The sequence below is a fragment of the Polyodon spathula genome, chromosome 5 (genome assembly GCF_017654505.1).
Source record: "Polyodon spathula isolate WHYD16114869_AA chromosome 5, ASM1765450v1, whole genome shotgun sequence".
NCBI lineage: Eukaryota > Metazoa > Chordata > Actinopteri > Acipenseriformes > Polyodontidae > Polyodon > Polyodon spathula.
This window is the reverse complement of record NC_054538.1, coordinates 24,108,965-24,124,127: the sequence shown is the minus strand read 5'-3', so window position 1 is coordinate 24,124,127 and position 15,163 is coordinate 24,108,965. Positions and strand designations below refer to the sequence as shown.

Here is a 15,163-nt window from a genome sequence, read left to right as displayed (position 1 = left end):
AAACTATAACCATGTAGAAAAGGTCTAACTTTACAGCTGAATTGCAAAATAGTCATGTAGTTGAACAAACCTCTCCTCTCCTAGTAAAGTGAAGAGATGGGCCATGCTCTGTTCATGGGAGAGAGATAACTATATTGACTGTGAAGAAACTGGAAAAAAATTGCAGATTTTATATACAGTAGAGAGTTTAACATATCCTCAAACTTTCTCATTGAAATTCACAAGAATAGAAAACAGAGGCTGTGTTTTTGGACCATTTGAAAAGGAAATCTGTTAGGATGTCAATTGTTGATAAGAGTTATGGGAAATTCATGCCAAATTAAGTTGAAAGGGATTAGGTGTTTCATATTTTAAAATTAGTTTCAACCGGTGACATAGCTAAAGCTGCATTGTGCGATAATATACGTCTTCCACCAATGATTCTTCACAAATTAATTAATGTTAACCATGTTTCCATCAGAATGTACAAAACAATTTTCATACTAAATTACAATTACTAAATTATTAAAGAGTAAATAGATTCAAATGCAATTTTAATGTTTTTTGTTTTACTTTTTCCTAATCGTGTTATGAGGTTGGCAGTCATTCTGAGTTCTTTGCTTCAACATTAAGTCTTATCACTTATCATTTTTCTCCTATAGTTTTCTTTAAGTAGCTTTGAGCTAAATTACTGCTCTGGACTGCTAAGTGACTGTCCAGTCTTTAATTTTCTGATTAAAGTTCACATGATGCTTGCTATGACCTTTCAACTCTGTTGGCAGCACTACATGACCTATTGGAATCAATAAGTGCAGCAGAACTGAGAACCACTTAGAAAATTGTAAACATCATAACATTGTACAAAAGATAAACAGCAACAACAAAAACCACTACACTATCATTTTAATCTATTTACTTAAATACATGTAGACATTGGTTAAAAACAGTTCTGGTTAAATTTAGATAAGCATGAAGTATTATTAAGCCTTATAGCATGGATATGCAGACATGTTTATCAGTGTGAGCAATACATAGTTAATACCTGTGTCTCCTGATGTTTTACATATCACAGACAGCTATTTCTCACAGCTTGAACACCAAATGGAAATTAAAAACTGTGCAAATAAAGAAGGAAGGCAGCTTGCAGGACAATTTAAAAAACAAACACAAGTGACTGCAACTCAAAAATTCACAGCCTAGCGATAAGGCCGTGGTACAACTCTTTCTATTTTGACATGTGTACTGTGCAGTGTTGTGTGGTATACTGCCATTACCGATTATGTCCCCTGTCGAGAAGAGATGAGGTTAAGAGCTCTAAAACCATATATGCAGAGGAGCTCGGCTCTTTTGTATGGTGGTTTAGATGCTCACTTGGTATGCGTAGGGCCGCCAGTTCATGCCCGGCCTCCACCCTGTTACACATGTATAAACAGGGTATTACACCGTGTAACACATTTTTTTTTTTTTTTTTTTTTCCTGGGTAGTAAGTGTTATTTCCTAATTGCTTATGCCTCAAAAGTATAGAAAATGGCAAAATTAACATGTATTTATACTAAAGTAATACAAAAATGACTACAAAAGATTTACAAAAGATTTTTAAATACAGTATAATCGTAAATCTCTTAAAACTACTCACTTCTAAATCTTTTGTAGTCATTTTTGTATTACTTTAGTATAAATACATGTTCATTTTTATGACTTTATGTGAACGAAAAGACACACACTTGCCCGTTTTCCCATTGGAAATAGTGATATTTTGAAATATCAATGTCCTGGTCACAAAAGCAAAGTTTGTGGGGAATAATAGCCATTTTCTATACTTTTGGAGCATAAGCAATTAGGAAATAACACTTACTACCCAGGAACAAAAATTGTGTTACATAGTGTTATTATTATTGTCAAAAAAATGTACATGGTTAAATGAGTTTGTACATCTGTTGTATTCTATATGTAATTTGCCATCTGCTTGTAGTTGATAAGATTAATAAATAATATGGTTTAATGCCAAATGAAGTAGAAAGACATTAGATATACCTAAAGTGATGTGCACAAAAAGGTATTGGCTATTCTGTAAAATAAAGCTGTTTATGTTAAGACATTACTAGCCTGATCTTTTAAGTGTGGGATTTATTAGTATTTTTAAAAAAATGTGCATATGTATATATAATAATTATATCTATTTAAATGTGGTAGGATTATATATAATAATTATATCTAATTAAAATGTGATAGGACAATACATTATTTCCGTACTCATTATGACTGCTGCTTTGTCTTTTTAAATATTAAGGCTTACTTAAATATCTGCAGGCAACATTTATTATTATGTGCTATTTACTATTATGTGCTTTTATTTCGGTTTAAAAAGTTTGCACACCTCAGCTATATCAGAATTATTTAAAAAATAGATTAAAATAAAACAAAAACAGTTTTGCTTTAATTTATTATATATTATTTTGTTCCTACTAATGTGCTATTTTCAGTATCTGGTAATTAAATAAATATGTTTATTAAACAAAAAGTTAAATATTTAACTTTATTCAATCCTATAAACCTACTATATACTGTAAAGGTCATTTTTACATTTTCAGTCCTAAACAGAGTCATATTATTATTCTAAAGGTAGATCATTTTGAATAATATAGGAGGAAACTTTTTGAGCCTATTGAAATACTATAGGGAGACCCTTTTGAGTACTGTACTATAGGAGAATAATTTTTTTTAAAAGAATCCTATAAGATTTAAAACCTTTAAAACCCTTTTAGTCTTATAAAGAGTCCTATAGTACTACTACAGGATACTATAGGACATTTCCTTCAGGGTTGGATTATCTGATTACTCCCAGGAGAAATTATCAGTTGACAGACAAAATCTAGATGTGTTTTATAACAATTATACACCATACATTTTAATATATTATGATATTTAGCCAAAGAAATCATAGTTCAAATTGTTATGTGCATAATCGCAAAGCAAGACACAATAAGATCTCTATGTTTTTTTTTTTTTATTAATTTTTTTAACAAATACAAAAATATGCAAAAAAATATGTCATTTCAGTATACAGATTAGCAGCATTTAAATATTTAAATCAGTAAAGATTTCAACATGTTTTATGTTGCATAAATACCTATTTTTTTACAATTATAGTACATCTTATTTCTATAGTATTTTGCCGGGCTGCTTGATAAACTGTTCCATTTGCATTGATGCTGTCACGTCCATAAGAATACTTTGGTTTTGCCATGTTATTTATTTATTTATTTTTTTTTAATAAACCAATGTTCTTCATGCATTTTTCCCCTTATTAAAGCATTTGTTTAGATTGATTAAATTATGTTTCCAAACAGATAAGTGTATAGCTATTTGCTGACAAAGGTGTATAACAAGAGAAAATCCACTGCTGAAAATCAGAATCAGAACAATCAGACACAAGAGTCTGTAGCACTTGTTGGAGGATTGCTCTACTTGCAATACACATGATACAGTAGTTAAACTGCTGCATGGGCCTCAGGCACATTGAAAAGTGCTGCTCTGTCACATCCAGACATTATGGATACATTTTAACTTCTCCATTTCATTTCTTTGCTATTTACCAATGAGAGCTAAGTGGAAAATGTAATATTACTTTCCTACTGGAAAATACTACCAACTTGATACTTCTGACATTGCAAGCCACTTTCCAAAATATCTCATTCTGTCCTAGACTGAGATGGTGGGTTTAAGGAATACCTACAGGAGGTTAGAGGAGATGCAAGAATAAACATAGGAAAACCTCCATATAGCACAGCTACCCAAGGGACAAATGAGCTTGTGGAGAGGCCCCATTAACATTCACATGGTTGGCAATCCACACTAAAGCTGTGCTAATATTAATTAATTGCTTTAGGCCTAAACACCTATTACACTGGAAACGTTCCCACAATTGTTAATTAAAAAATAAATTAGCTACAACATTTGTTGTATTACTACTCTGCAGGTGCAGAGACACAGTTACTGTTCATGTAATTTTGAATTAGCATTTTTGGAGTTTTGCAAAAAAAAAAAAAAAAAAAAAATTGCAGAAATAAATAATTGTATACATCTATTTCTTGTAACTTTTATTCCTCATCCAAAAAAGCAAAACTTTTATACAGAATTCGTTGTTTGAGAAATTTTTAGAAATTATAAATTTCCATTGGAGTATGTAAACTTATATTCAACCCTATATCTATATATATATATATATATATAATATATATTATATATATATATATATATATTTCATTAACTATAATGTGTACCTATACAAATAGGAGATCTAGAATTAAACTTATAATAACATACAAACTGTAGAAAATAGTACCCAAAGCACCACATTAAAAGATGCACCTTCCCAAATGATTCACTTTCTTTGATTATTTACGTTATAACAGAAATGACACATATGAGAAACAGTTTAATATTCATTTAGTTTTTGTCCTTATTAGCTGCCACAGGGCTGTATTTATCTTAGGAATTATAGTGGAAGAAATAGAGTCACTTACTGGAACTAGGAATTTTTTAATCTCCTCCAAGACATGACTCATTCGAGAATAGGCTTCTCCAGGTGGAGCGAATACTTCAATTAACACATGCAGATCATTGCTCAAGTGAGCATACTTTGCTTCTCCACTTTTTCTAAGCGCTTCCTCCTGTGAACAAGAATATTTTAGAATATAATAATTGGTTGAAATTAGCAAAACATAGTCATACACACAGTGTTGTAATTAATTGGATAAAAGAAGCTTTCTAATCAGAATGCCCATTGGGTTTGGTGGGAAGTGTTTTTTTTTTTTTTTTTTTTTTTCTCTTCCTGTTGTACATCAATTTTTTAAAATTACCATTACATCAAATCAATACATTTCTTGCATTCCCATAAAGTATATTGTTTCAAACCCCCGACTTGTATAGGGCTGGATAGCAAGATCTATTTTTCTACGTTCAATCGCCTTAATGGTTAATTGCAATTCCAAATGGATTTGCAAACATCTTGCCTATCATCATGGGTTCCTTTTGAAGTAGTATCATCCCACTTCCTTCTCATAATCACTTTCCTAACTGCCTAATTACCCAAACTCATTGCTGACTCTTCTACAGAAAGCCAATATTTGCACCCACTTTGAGCATCGTCTTGCTCCAGCCACTCCTAGTATTGAGTATTCCAACAGTGAGAGTTTACACTCCTTCAAGGTGGTACCCTGTACTGTATATGAAAAGTAGATGTTTTCCCTTGTAATAGTAATACACAGATACAGGAACCATGTGATTAGTGAGTAGTGTTTACTGATCCTTAACTATTTGTCCAAGTACCAGAAGTGTTTGCTCCAGTATGTCTCCACCAAGTGCAATCAGCAAATTCAGGAAGCTCTTTTTACATCAATTTCTGTAATCACGTAATTTCATTTGAATAGCTATTCTTTATTTATTTTTTACTAAATGCATTAAATTGCAATCAAGCCATTAAACCTTACATTCTCAATCGATTGATTACAATAATGATAAAATCTGTTAAGCAAAGATTCATATATAAACACTTCGACAGCTTTAAAAATGATTAAACAGTTTTACAGAATATATTTATCCAAAACGATAGTGACTTGAAATGCAATATAATTTCTTAACTGCATATATATATATATATATATATATAATATATATATATATTATATATATATATATATAATAATGGAATACAGTACTGTTACTGTTTTCTGTAGAACCAAATGTCAACCTTGTTTTGTTGTCAATTATTTACTTATCCATCATTTTATATACAGTATTGCAGTGAACGGTGTAGAGCATGATTTGCCTTTATTTTTCATAGTAAACCCTACTTTTATCATGGATTTAACAATGGGAGCACGAGGGAGTAATTTTATTCTGCTAAGTAGTGTTTGAAGATGTCTTTCAATTCATTGCAGAGATTAATGAAGTTCAAATAAAAAGATGAGAGAAGGGACATTACATTTATTACTGACCTTGTACAAGACTGACCTTATACAAAATCAGCTATTGCTGGAATCTCCCAAATGCTGCTCTATTAAATACAATGTTTTAATAGGTAGCAGGTTCTTGTAAACTTGAGATGCTAATACAAAAATCAGTGAAGTACAGAGAGAGCTTCCCATGTTGACACAATTGAAAAAAAACCTCCTTGAAAGAAAGTGAAAGGATCATCTAGGAGCTTGCTGAAAGCAAGGCAGCTTAACTGAGTGACATTTGTTCTTTATCATGTTTGAAAGCTTCACATTTCCTTTCATTTCAGTCAATAGCAACATGTGCTTTTGTTTCATAATTAGTACTGTTTTTCAGGCTTATTTGAAGGATTAGTTATGTTTTGTCTACAGTAATACTTTTTATTCTACATTAGTACTCTTTTTGACATAAGACTCTGGTAGACTAAAGCAGGCTACTTGGATCATTATGTGTTGTGGCAGGGTGTAAGCCCTACACGTGTACATAGTGTATGTGGTTTTGGTGTTGGGTTAAATAAAGATTGATTCACTTTGAAAGACTGATTCATAGCTCGACCACATACTTTCCAACCTCTCACAAACAAGACTTATATTGGATCAATAGTAAAATGACAGCAATCAATATAACGGCAAAGGTCAAAGATAATAATTTCAAAGACACGGCTTTCTGATAGATATTGCAAGGCTAATCATAAAGCTTAAAGTGTATATCAAAAGTAACGTATCATTTGAGGTGTAGAAAGAAATAGCTATCACAAAAACCAGTCAGGCAGAGACTAGCAATGTTTCTTGATAAATCACAGTGGGAAGAAAAAAAGTTTGCAAGGATGACATAGCGGAAGAGAGGTTTCATATGTGAAAAGGTACCTATTGAAATTAAAAATACTTAATATAATTCATATAGTGAGTAATGTACCAAGTTTTGGAAATAACTGTGTAACTGTGTAATTAGTTACGTGATTGATTTACATAAACTGAATAAAACTAGATTGAAATCAGCCATATAAACAAAGTAGATAAGTTAAAAATTTGTATTTTAACATAAAATAATACAAAAGAAAATAACCCAAAGTGTAGCTATTCAGTCCAAAACTAAACAACTCAGGGCTACCAATACATATTGGAAATGCTTCTGTAAGTCTTTCGACATATATTTACATGTTTTGGAAGAAATCTCCTTTACAAAACATGTTTTAGGAAATGGGGATTACCAGTGTTTATATGCTTCCGATATGTCTTACTCCATCCATGTAGCAGTCTCAGACAAATGAACAATTACTGTATCTCTGAGTATCTTCATATTCCTTTATTTTTTAACACTATAGCACCTAAACCACAAACAACAATTACATTAAAGTACCATTTGTACAGTGTGCATTAGGGCACTGCATCAACCTAAATTTTATATTTTTTTCCCTTTTGTAATGTTGGACGTTTGATAAAAAATCTATATGGCACAAAATACACAATTTGTAGGTTCTCCCAGCAGTGTCCAACATGTTGATTACGTTTAGGTACAAGAAACGCAAATCCACCTTAACTCAGTGATTTTGTTTAAATAAACGAAACAGCCAACAGTCATCTATTTAATATAGAATTATGTGTAGCCTACTTGAAGAGTAATAAAGTTACACAAGCTGGATTCATTTCAATCAATTATCACCTCCTGAAAATAACAAAGGAACAATTTGTAGTTCTGCACAAATTTGAAATCATAGTGTTAGTTCCAGTTGGTTACCATGTACAAAACTGAAGACTTTGAAATCTAGTCTAATCTAGTGTTTGTCATTTCATTTTTGTTTCTTTTAGTATTTCAGCTTTCAGTGTAATCTATAAATTAATACTTTATTGGTTCGAGTCTGAGGTTTACTTCTAAGAGATGATTCTTTATCTCTCCCAATATGACCATTTTTCTTATACCAAGATTGCAGTTCCTGAAACCTTTTTAAGAGAGGAGAAAAAGTTTATTCTTAACAAACAGTATTTTTTAAAAATTTCTGAAAACAGCTAAATTAAATATCGAATTAGCTTGTATTGCAGCCTCCTTGAAAACCCATCGACAAGATGAAAGAAATAGAATGAAACATGAAATATCGGTTATTCCATAGTATCTGTAGCTATACAATAAACAGTGTACAGAAAACTACAGTCCTCACTTTTAAAAAATAATTAAAAGGTACATATTTCTTTACAGTGGTCACTCAAGAGTTCCCCCAGCTAACTTTTACAGACGCTGCTCAGGTTGCTTGGATACTGTCAGTGCCACGTGCTGTAGTGTCATCTGGGATGAATTAATTCAATCGCCTGTTTTTGACACCACTTTAAAACCTCAGCAAAATGCATACTGCAATGATAATTGTATGCAGTACATTGGTTGTGTGGTTGTGAGCCGAGGTCAGAACCAATGTTCATTTGTCATCTCGTGTCCTGTAACTAAACAGAAGCCTAATACTTCCGGCCAAATCTGCGCCTATGTGAATTCCTGTCCAGTTGGGACCCACCCAAATTTCCAAGCATAGCTACACCAAGGCACTGAAAAACACAAAATGCTAAATGGGTTGTCCTTAAGCAATAAAGTGAGGAAAATAAAGACGTTAATAACATATTTACAAAAATATACTGAAACAAAATCGAGCTCTACCGTTATAAAATATACAACTTTCATTGCTCAACACAATTTATTTGTCCTTGAGGAACTTCAGTTATTATCAACACTGTGTCACCTGAGATCCGATGTTCACACACAGTAATATTTGGACATATATTTCATAAAAATATTTATAATAGATTTATTTATTTATTTTCCTCAATTTATTTCTTAAAATGACCTATTAAAACATAAGGACAACACATTTTGCAGACTTTCCTATTATTGAGTGTGTGAGTTAAGTGTACAGTAGCCTTTATCTAAATTTATCCTTTTATTCTTGACTGTGGTCAGGACCACAGGCCTTGAAAATGTGTTTCAATAAATAATTTGCAAATATTTTTAACAAACCTTAATTTTAGAACTTATATCATTACTAGTTTTAGAAAAAAACGAATTATTTGAACGACATGTTACTTCTATTGTGGCAACCAGGTAAATCGTGATTCCTGCAGTCTTTTGAAAACAAGTAATTGTTAATTTTAAGTTGCACTTTGACGGCTATAATTTTTCTGGGAACTAAATCGAAAATACACAAAGAGTTTGCTCAGGTAACCCAGCAGGACACAGGTCCAACAAAACACAGAACAGACACTTTTTCAGGAGGTAAAACTGTTTACAATTGAAAAAGAGTATATGGATATTAAATTGTGATTCTGGATTTTTAACGTCTTTACCTTTTCTCAAATCAGCCCAAGCCATTAGTATGCCTTCTTGTGTCTGAATTTGCTCTAAAGGGAAATTAGAGAAGCCATGTCTGATATTTAATTAGGGGCAACATTTCCATATGGGATCATGGTGCATTGTATTATGTGAAAGGTGGTTCTGTATATTCCCCAAGAGTACAACTGTTTTTGTTATTCTCTAAAATTTGCCATAATTTGAGGTTACAAACTCACAATAATATAGTACAGATTTATCACTAGTGTTATTGAGAAACCACAAATTACTTGAGACATGCATAACCATGCCAAGATTATGCTCAAGCTATACAGCTGTATTGATTTTGTAAAGACAGATAGCAGGCACAAGTGTTCTACACAATCAATCAGAAAATTTAAAAGATAATCAGGCTTCTGATTGGGAAGAAATGTATTCTTGATAAATAGAAAGATAATATCTCAGTTGACTGCCTCCAGTTCTGATTTCAAGTTTAACAACTGCTATCAAGGTCTTTAGCCTAAATCCTTCTACTGAAAACTAATTTACACTGATTTAATACAACAAATGTTACTTCCATTTAATTATTTAGTATTCTTAAATTGCACATCTACAAAAAAAAAAAAGTTTTTTGTAATAATCAAGAAAATGAAGTATGTAATTTGTAGGTGGCACTTATTAATTATCAGTTCTTTCTGCATTCATCATTACCATAGATTTACAGTTGTACTAATAAAGAAAAGTAGTTATAAAATTAGACATCTTGCATACAGTATTAACACTTTGTGTAATTTATACTGCATAAATGTCTTCCATGTATTTTCAGGAAATCTGAAAACAGTTAAATATAGCTCTTTTTTTGCACTATTTTTCATGGTACCATTATTATCTTGTAGTGGTTTACTGTAGGTTACAATTGAACAGTGTGTGAGTGTTATGAACGGTTATTTTAATATATTCCATCGTGTGTAACTTATGTAAAATGCCCAGGGAGCATCGTAACCAGGGCGGGGCAAAGCTGTTTAGGCATTGAACATTCTCTGTCACAAATAGCATCATGAATGAGAAAAAAGGCGGTGACTGGGCCTGTTTACAACGAGATAGCGTGCTGCACTTTGCCGATGGCATTATTATTATTATTGAATGCATGCATGCTTGGGTGCAAACTTAGACCAACTAAATCGGCATTAAACCGACATTCTCTTTAAAACCTGAACACACAGAGCAGAAAATAACTAATACCATCAAATGTGTTAGAAAAATAAACCCATTCGTTTTCATTTATAACACTGCCTAATCATTTCTTTCCAGATAAATGCAAACTTAAGCAATGCACTATCTTAAAAATGCAATTCTAAGAATACATTTTAGCCAGAATGCATCTATTACTGTAGGGTACCACTGTAAATATCATTTTCTGACGATTCATTGTGAAAAAGACAACAAGTTTATAAAGCAGCTATACCTCTCACAGTAAATACCATTCTTCAGACCAAGTTTAGTTTCTAAAATGAATGTATTCTATCGCTTAACTATTTCTATATGTTTAGTGTTAAAGATTACGGTAAATACAGTAAAACCACTGCTTTGCGTGGAGATAGATAGATAGATAGATAGATAGATAGATAGATAGATAGATAGATAGATAGATAGATAGATAGATTTTTTTTTGGTTATTCACTTTTCGGTAATGCTGAAAATCGACTGTCACAAAGACAGCTGTAGTGAGTGACCTCAGACCAGAACCAGGAACCAACAAATAAACAACAGGTGGAGCTTAGTGATTGTTTTCGCTCAGCATTTAATGAACAGACAGAAAATAAAAAATTATAAGACAAGAAAAACACAGGACACGGCACTTCAGCCAAAATAAAGAGACAAACAAAACAGACTACACGGACAAACATGGTGAACTGATATTATTATTTACTATCAATATTATTACCTCTGTCTCCAAACCCGTTCTCCACTCACCAAACACACAACCCCAAGTGAATGAAAACATGCTGCTTTTATGCAGCTGTACCGAGACTCTGCTGCTACTCAATCATTCAATTGGTGTCTTGGTACAACTGCATTAATAATGAAGTGAAGTGAATTAATAAAGTGCAATTCCCTGTACTCACATATGATTACATTTTACCTGCATGTAAAGTGCTGTGCAATCCTCCTGTCTAAATACAAATATATATTTTAAACCACCCGTGTTACACAGACCCATTTATATCCTGTGTACCAATGACTAGACACCAACATTAACACGCTACATGTAACATACAACACTGAAATACACACAGGGACGGGGCAACATTGCCACACCGACTAAACGGAAAAAACAGTGGAATGTTCAATACAGCCCTAGTTTAGTTGAGTGGTTGCTTTAAAATCCAATATCATTTATAAAACTTGTGCAATGTGTCGCCACGCTTCTTTTGGTGTTTAAATTATATTCTGCAAGAACTGCAATACCGTATAATAATATTGATAATTCAAATAATGCCGTATTGACCCTGATCAAGCAAAGGATGGGCTGTGAAAAACCTAATGCATAACATGACTAAATTATATTTTAATCTGAAAATGCACAGCACAGCCCTACATATGAGTTTAAATATCATTTAAAAAATCTATGGTACCTTTTCTTTTTACCTGGGCATAAGCAATATTAATATTTTATTCTGCAAGCGAATCCCTTCTTAGTGTCTTGCTGTCATTTAATTTCTTTCATTTTCCACCTGCTGTGGCATATCCGAAATTTTTCTTTGACTCATGACATCAATAATATTCTATTATTATAGAAATAATAGAATGCAGTGTAATCCTGTGATGTTGATATAATCATTGGACAACGATGAACTATCAATCACAAATGAATAAATGCCCGCTGACGCCTTGAGCCTCAAAGCATGAGCAATTACATCACATAGCAAACGTTGCCGACTTCATTCTGGATCCAGGAGAGATTAAAAAAGAATGATGTTTAAACTTTTTTTTTATTAGTTTCTGAAGAAAACTGATCATCTTTATATGATATTCTTTAGTGCCTGGGGGAGTCAAAAAGTAAGGAAGGAAGACATAATGGAACAAACCATTTGGGGGTAGGCAAACTATGGTCTGGGGTGGGGGCAACTGCCCTACCTTCCCCACAACAAATGACACCCCTGGTTGGAACACAAATTAAGGTGAGTTGCCCAATAAATTATTAGAACAATATTGTAATCTTTGATAACTATGTCAGTCATTTGTAGAGATGAGAACAATAAACAATGATTTTCAATTTCCACATTACCTATCAATCCACTGCTGACATGTCACCCTGCAATATCACAGTCCAGTCTAATTGATATTGGCCAATTGAATGGAACATTATGAATTATTTTTCCTTAAAGTGTTTGTGGTTTTGTTAAGGGAAGTAAAAACACATGAAGCATTGTGTTGTTGGTTTTGTTTTTTATAATTCCCACGTGTACTGCAGCTGGGCTTTTTATTTGATTAGCTGGCTCTTTTTTAAATAGTTTTACCTCAATTTATTATTATTAACACTTCCATTATCAGAAGAATGTGTGCTAAAATCTCCACTGGTAAAGCTTATATGCACTGTGTGTCTTATTTTTTTCCTAAGGATAATATGCTTTGATATTATCCATAGGTAAAGAATAATAATGTGCTTGCTTATTTTTATTTATTTCATTGCTCCATCCTGGAGAAAAAACAACCCTCAGACATTGCATAGGCCTCTGCATTGTCCTCATGGGTCCAGAAAACAAGAATCACTGAAGGTAATGTATTGCTTGTGAGTTGGTGGTGTTCTGAAAATCAGTCCCAGTGAGCTCATCAGCCTTCAGGGCAGATTGTTAAGGCGCTAGGGCGACTGCATCTCTCTGATATAAACTCTTTCCCTGGGTAAAGTTGCTTGCTTTCTTACTTGATCTTACTGCTTATGAAGCAGTTTGTAAAATGATATTGTTAAAGGAATGATTACAGTGATTCTGTTGTTGTAATGATATGGTAAAAACTGGGTAACTACCAATGGCTCATGGTCTTACATGGTCTCTACTGATGGAACCGGTGTTTGAGGTACAGTACTTGGAAATCAACATGTTACCATCACACCACACAGCAATCCATGTAAAGTGCTTTCAAAAAATCAACATACATACATTAAAAGAAAGAAAAGGGGGGGGGGCTACCAAGAGAGAGGCAAAGTATAATGTTTTGGTTGTGGATTGCCTGCAACATGTATAACGTGTTTGAAATACATTTGTTACAGCCCATGTGTAACTTGTAAAGACTACAGGTTTACTGTAAGAAATGTCGTTCGAGAGCACTTGAAGGAGCTAATTAAAAGATTATTGATTTTACTCTCATGTTACATAGTACATATTCACAAAGCATTTATCCCACTGCTAATTTTCTTTTTTTTTTTTTTTTTTTTTTATAGGTGGTCAAATCCACCCCTTAGCACTTGCATAAATGCTTTACGAACACAGCGCGATGAGTAGCACCCTAGTAGTTGGTCATGTAATGCAATTTTAAAAAGGGGTCAAATGGCGTCTGCAACAGGCAATACAATAACCAAGCTACACAGTGCAAATATATTAACCAGGTCACCAGTGCTTTGGTAAAGTTGATTAATATACATGTATTTCAATAATACTGTATAAGAGCAATCACAATTAAAATAAATATCATGCAATAGGAATATTTTATATGAATCTGTGCCAAAAGAAATAAATCATTTTTAGAGAGGTCTGTACCAAAACAATTACAAAATCTGTATATGTCTGTTATGTCAGAGCCTAAGTCTAACAGTGGCTCTAAATACAGCCATCCTTTAAATAATTAAAATAGGTTACCTCTCTAGTATTTTACATATTTTTTTTTTTCAAACATCTAAAAATTGATTCTTGGTGTATTTATGATACCAAAAAATGAAAAATGATAGAGAGGGTCCTATTTTAATTATTTAAAGGATGGCCGTATTTAGATCCGCCGTCATTTAGATCAATTGAACATACCCAGTCATGTACACTATTGGAAAAAGAGTTTGTAGAAAGTTGAAAAGACTCCACTGTGTACAACAGAGGTTTACAGCTGTTGTCCTTCAGGTCCGGATTTATAGATCTCTGTGGCGGAGTAAATGAACACTACAACACTAAAGCTCTGTACCCCTGACAAATAGGAGATATGAACAACAACTGTACGTTCATGCCTCACATGGTTGGTACTGCAGGCTGATTGTTAGGTGGCCTGGCAGTCCCTGAGTGGGGGGTTGACCTGAGGGGTGGGGTTTTGAGCGATAAAAGGGATGAATCTGAACTTGAACTTCAGTTATCCTGGAAATCCCTGGGAGGAAGCACCATGGAGGAGTGGGTTGTTAAATACACTGAATTTTTACTCTTTTACTTTTACGGGATAAGAGACTTTAGTTGCCGGAAATCTACAGAAACCTAAATGTTAAAAATTTGCTGTTTGATATTATTATTTTTTATTATATATATATATATATATATATATATATATATATATATATATATATATATATATATATATATATATATATATATATATATATACTATATTCATGATGATAGTATTCATATATAAAAATATAATTTATTGTGCTTTTTGCTGTAAACTCACACGAAAAACGACTAATGTAAAAATAAAATAACTCTCAATAACAAGTGTTAATCACCGATAAAATTCGATACGAGTTTGAGAAGGTTGGTCTCCCATGCGTACAGTACAAATGTTCGTCATACTGACACACACAACTTGATCAGGTGTGAAATGTGAACCTGGTTCGCTTGCGAAATGTCAATGTGAACAACTGCTGGTTAATTGCATAAACCATTATTCTCCTACTGTAGGCTTTTAA

The 15,163-nt window shown here is 32.7% G+C and overlaps 1 protein-coding gene across 1 annotated transcript in view; it reads right to left on the bottom strand.

Moving 5' to 3' along the window:
* LOC121315264 (KH domain-containing, RNA-binding, signal transduction-associated protein 2-like) overlaps window positions 1-15,163 on the bottom strand; it is a 124,108-nt gene that overhangs the window by 38,770 nt on the left and 70,175 nt on the right. Inside the window, exon 4 of the mRNA XM_041249306.1 lies at window positions 4,506-4,652. Coding sequence (XP_041105240.1) covers window positions 4,506-4,652 — 147 coding nt within the window. The remainder of the gene's footprint in view (window positions 1-4,505; window positions 4,653-15,163) is intronic.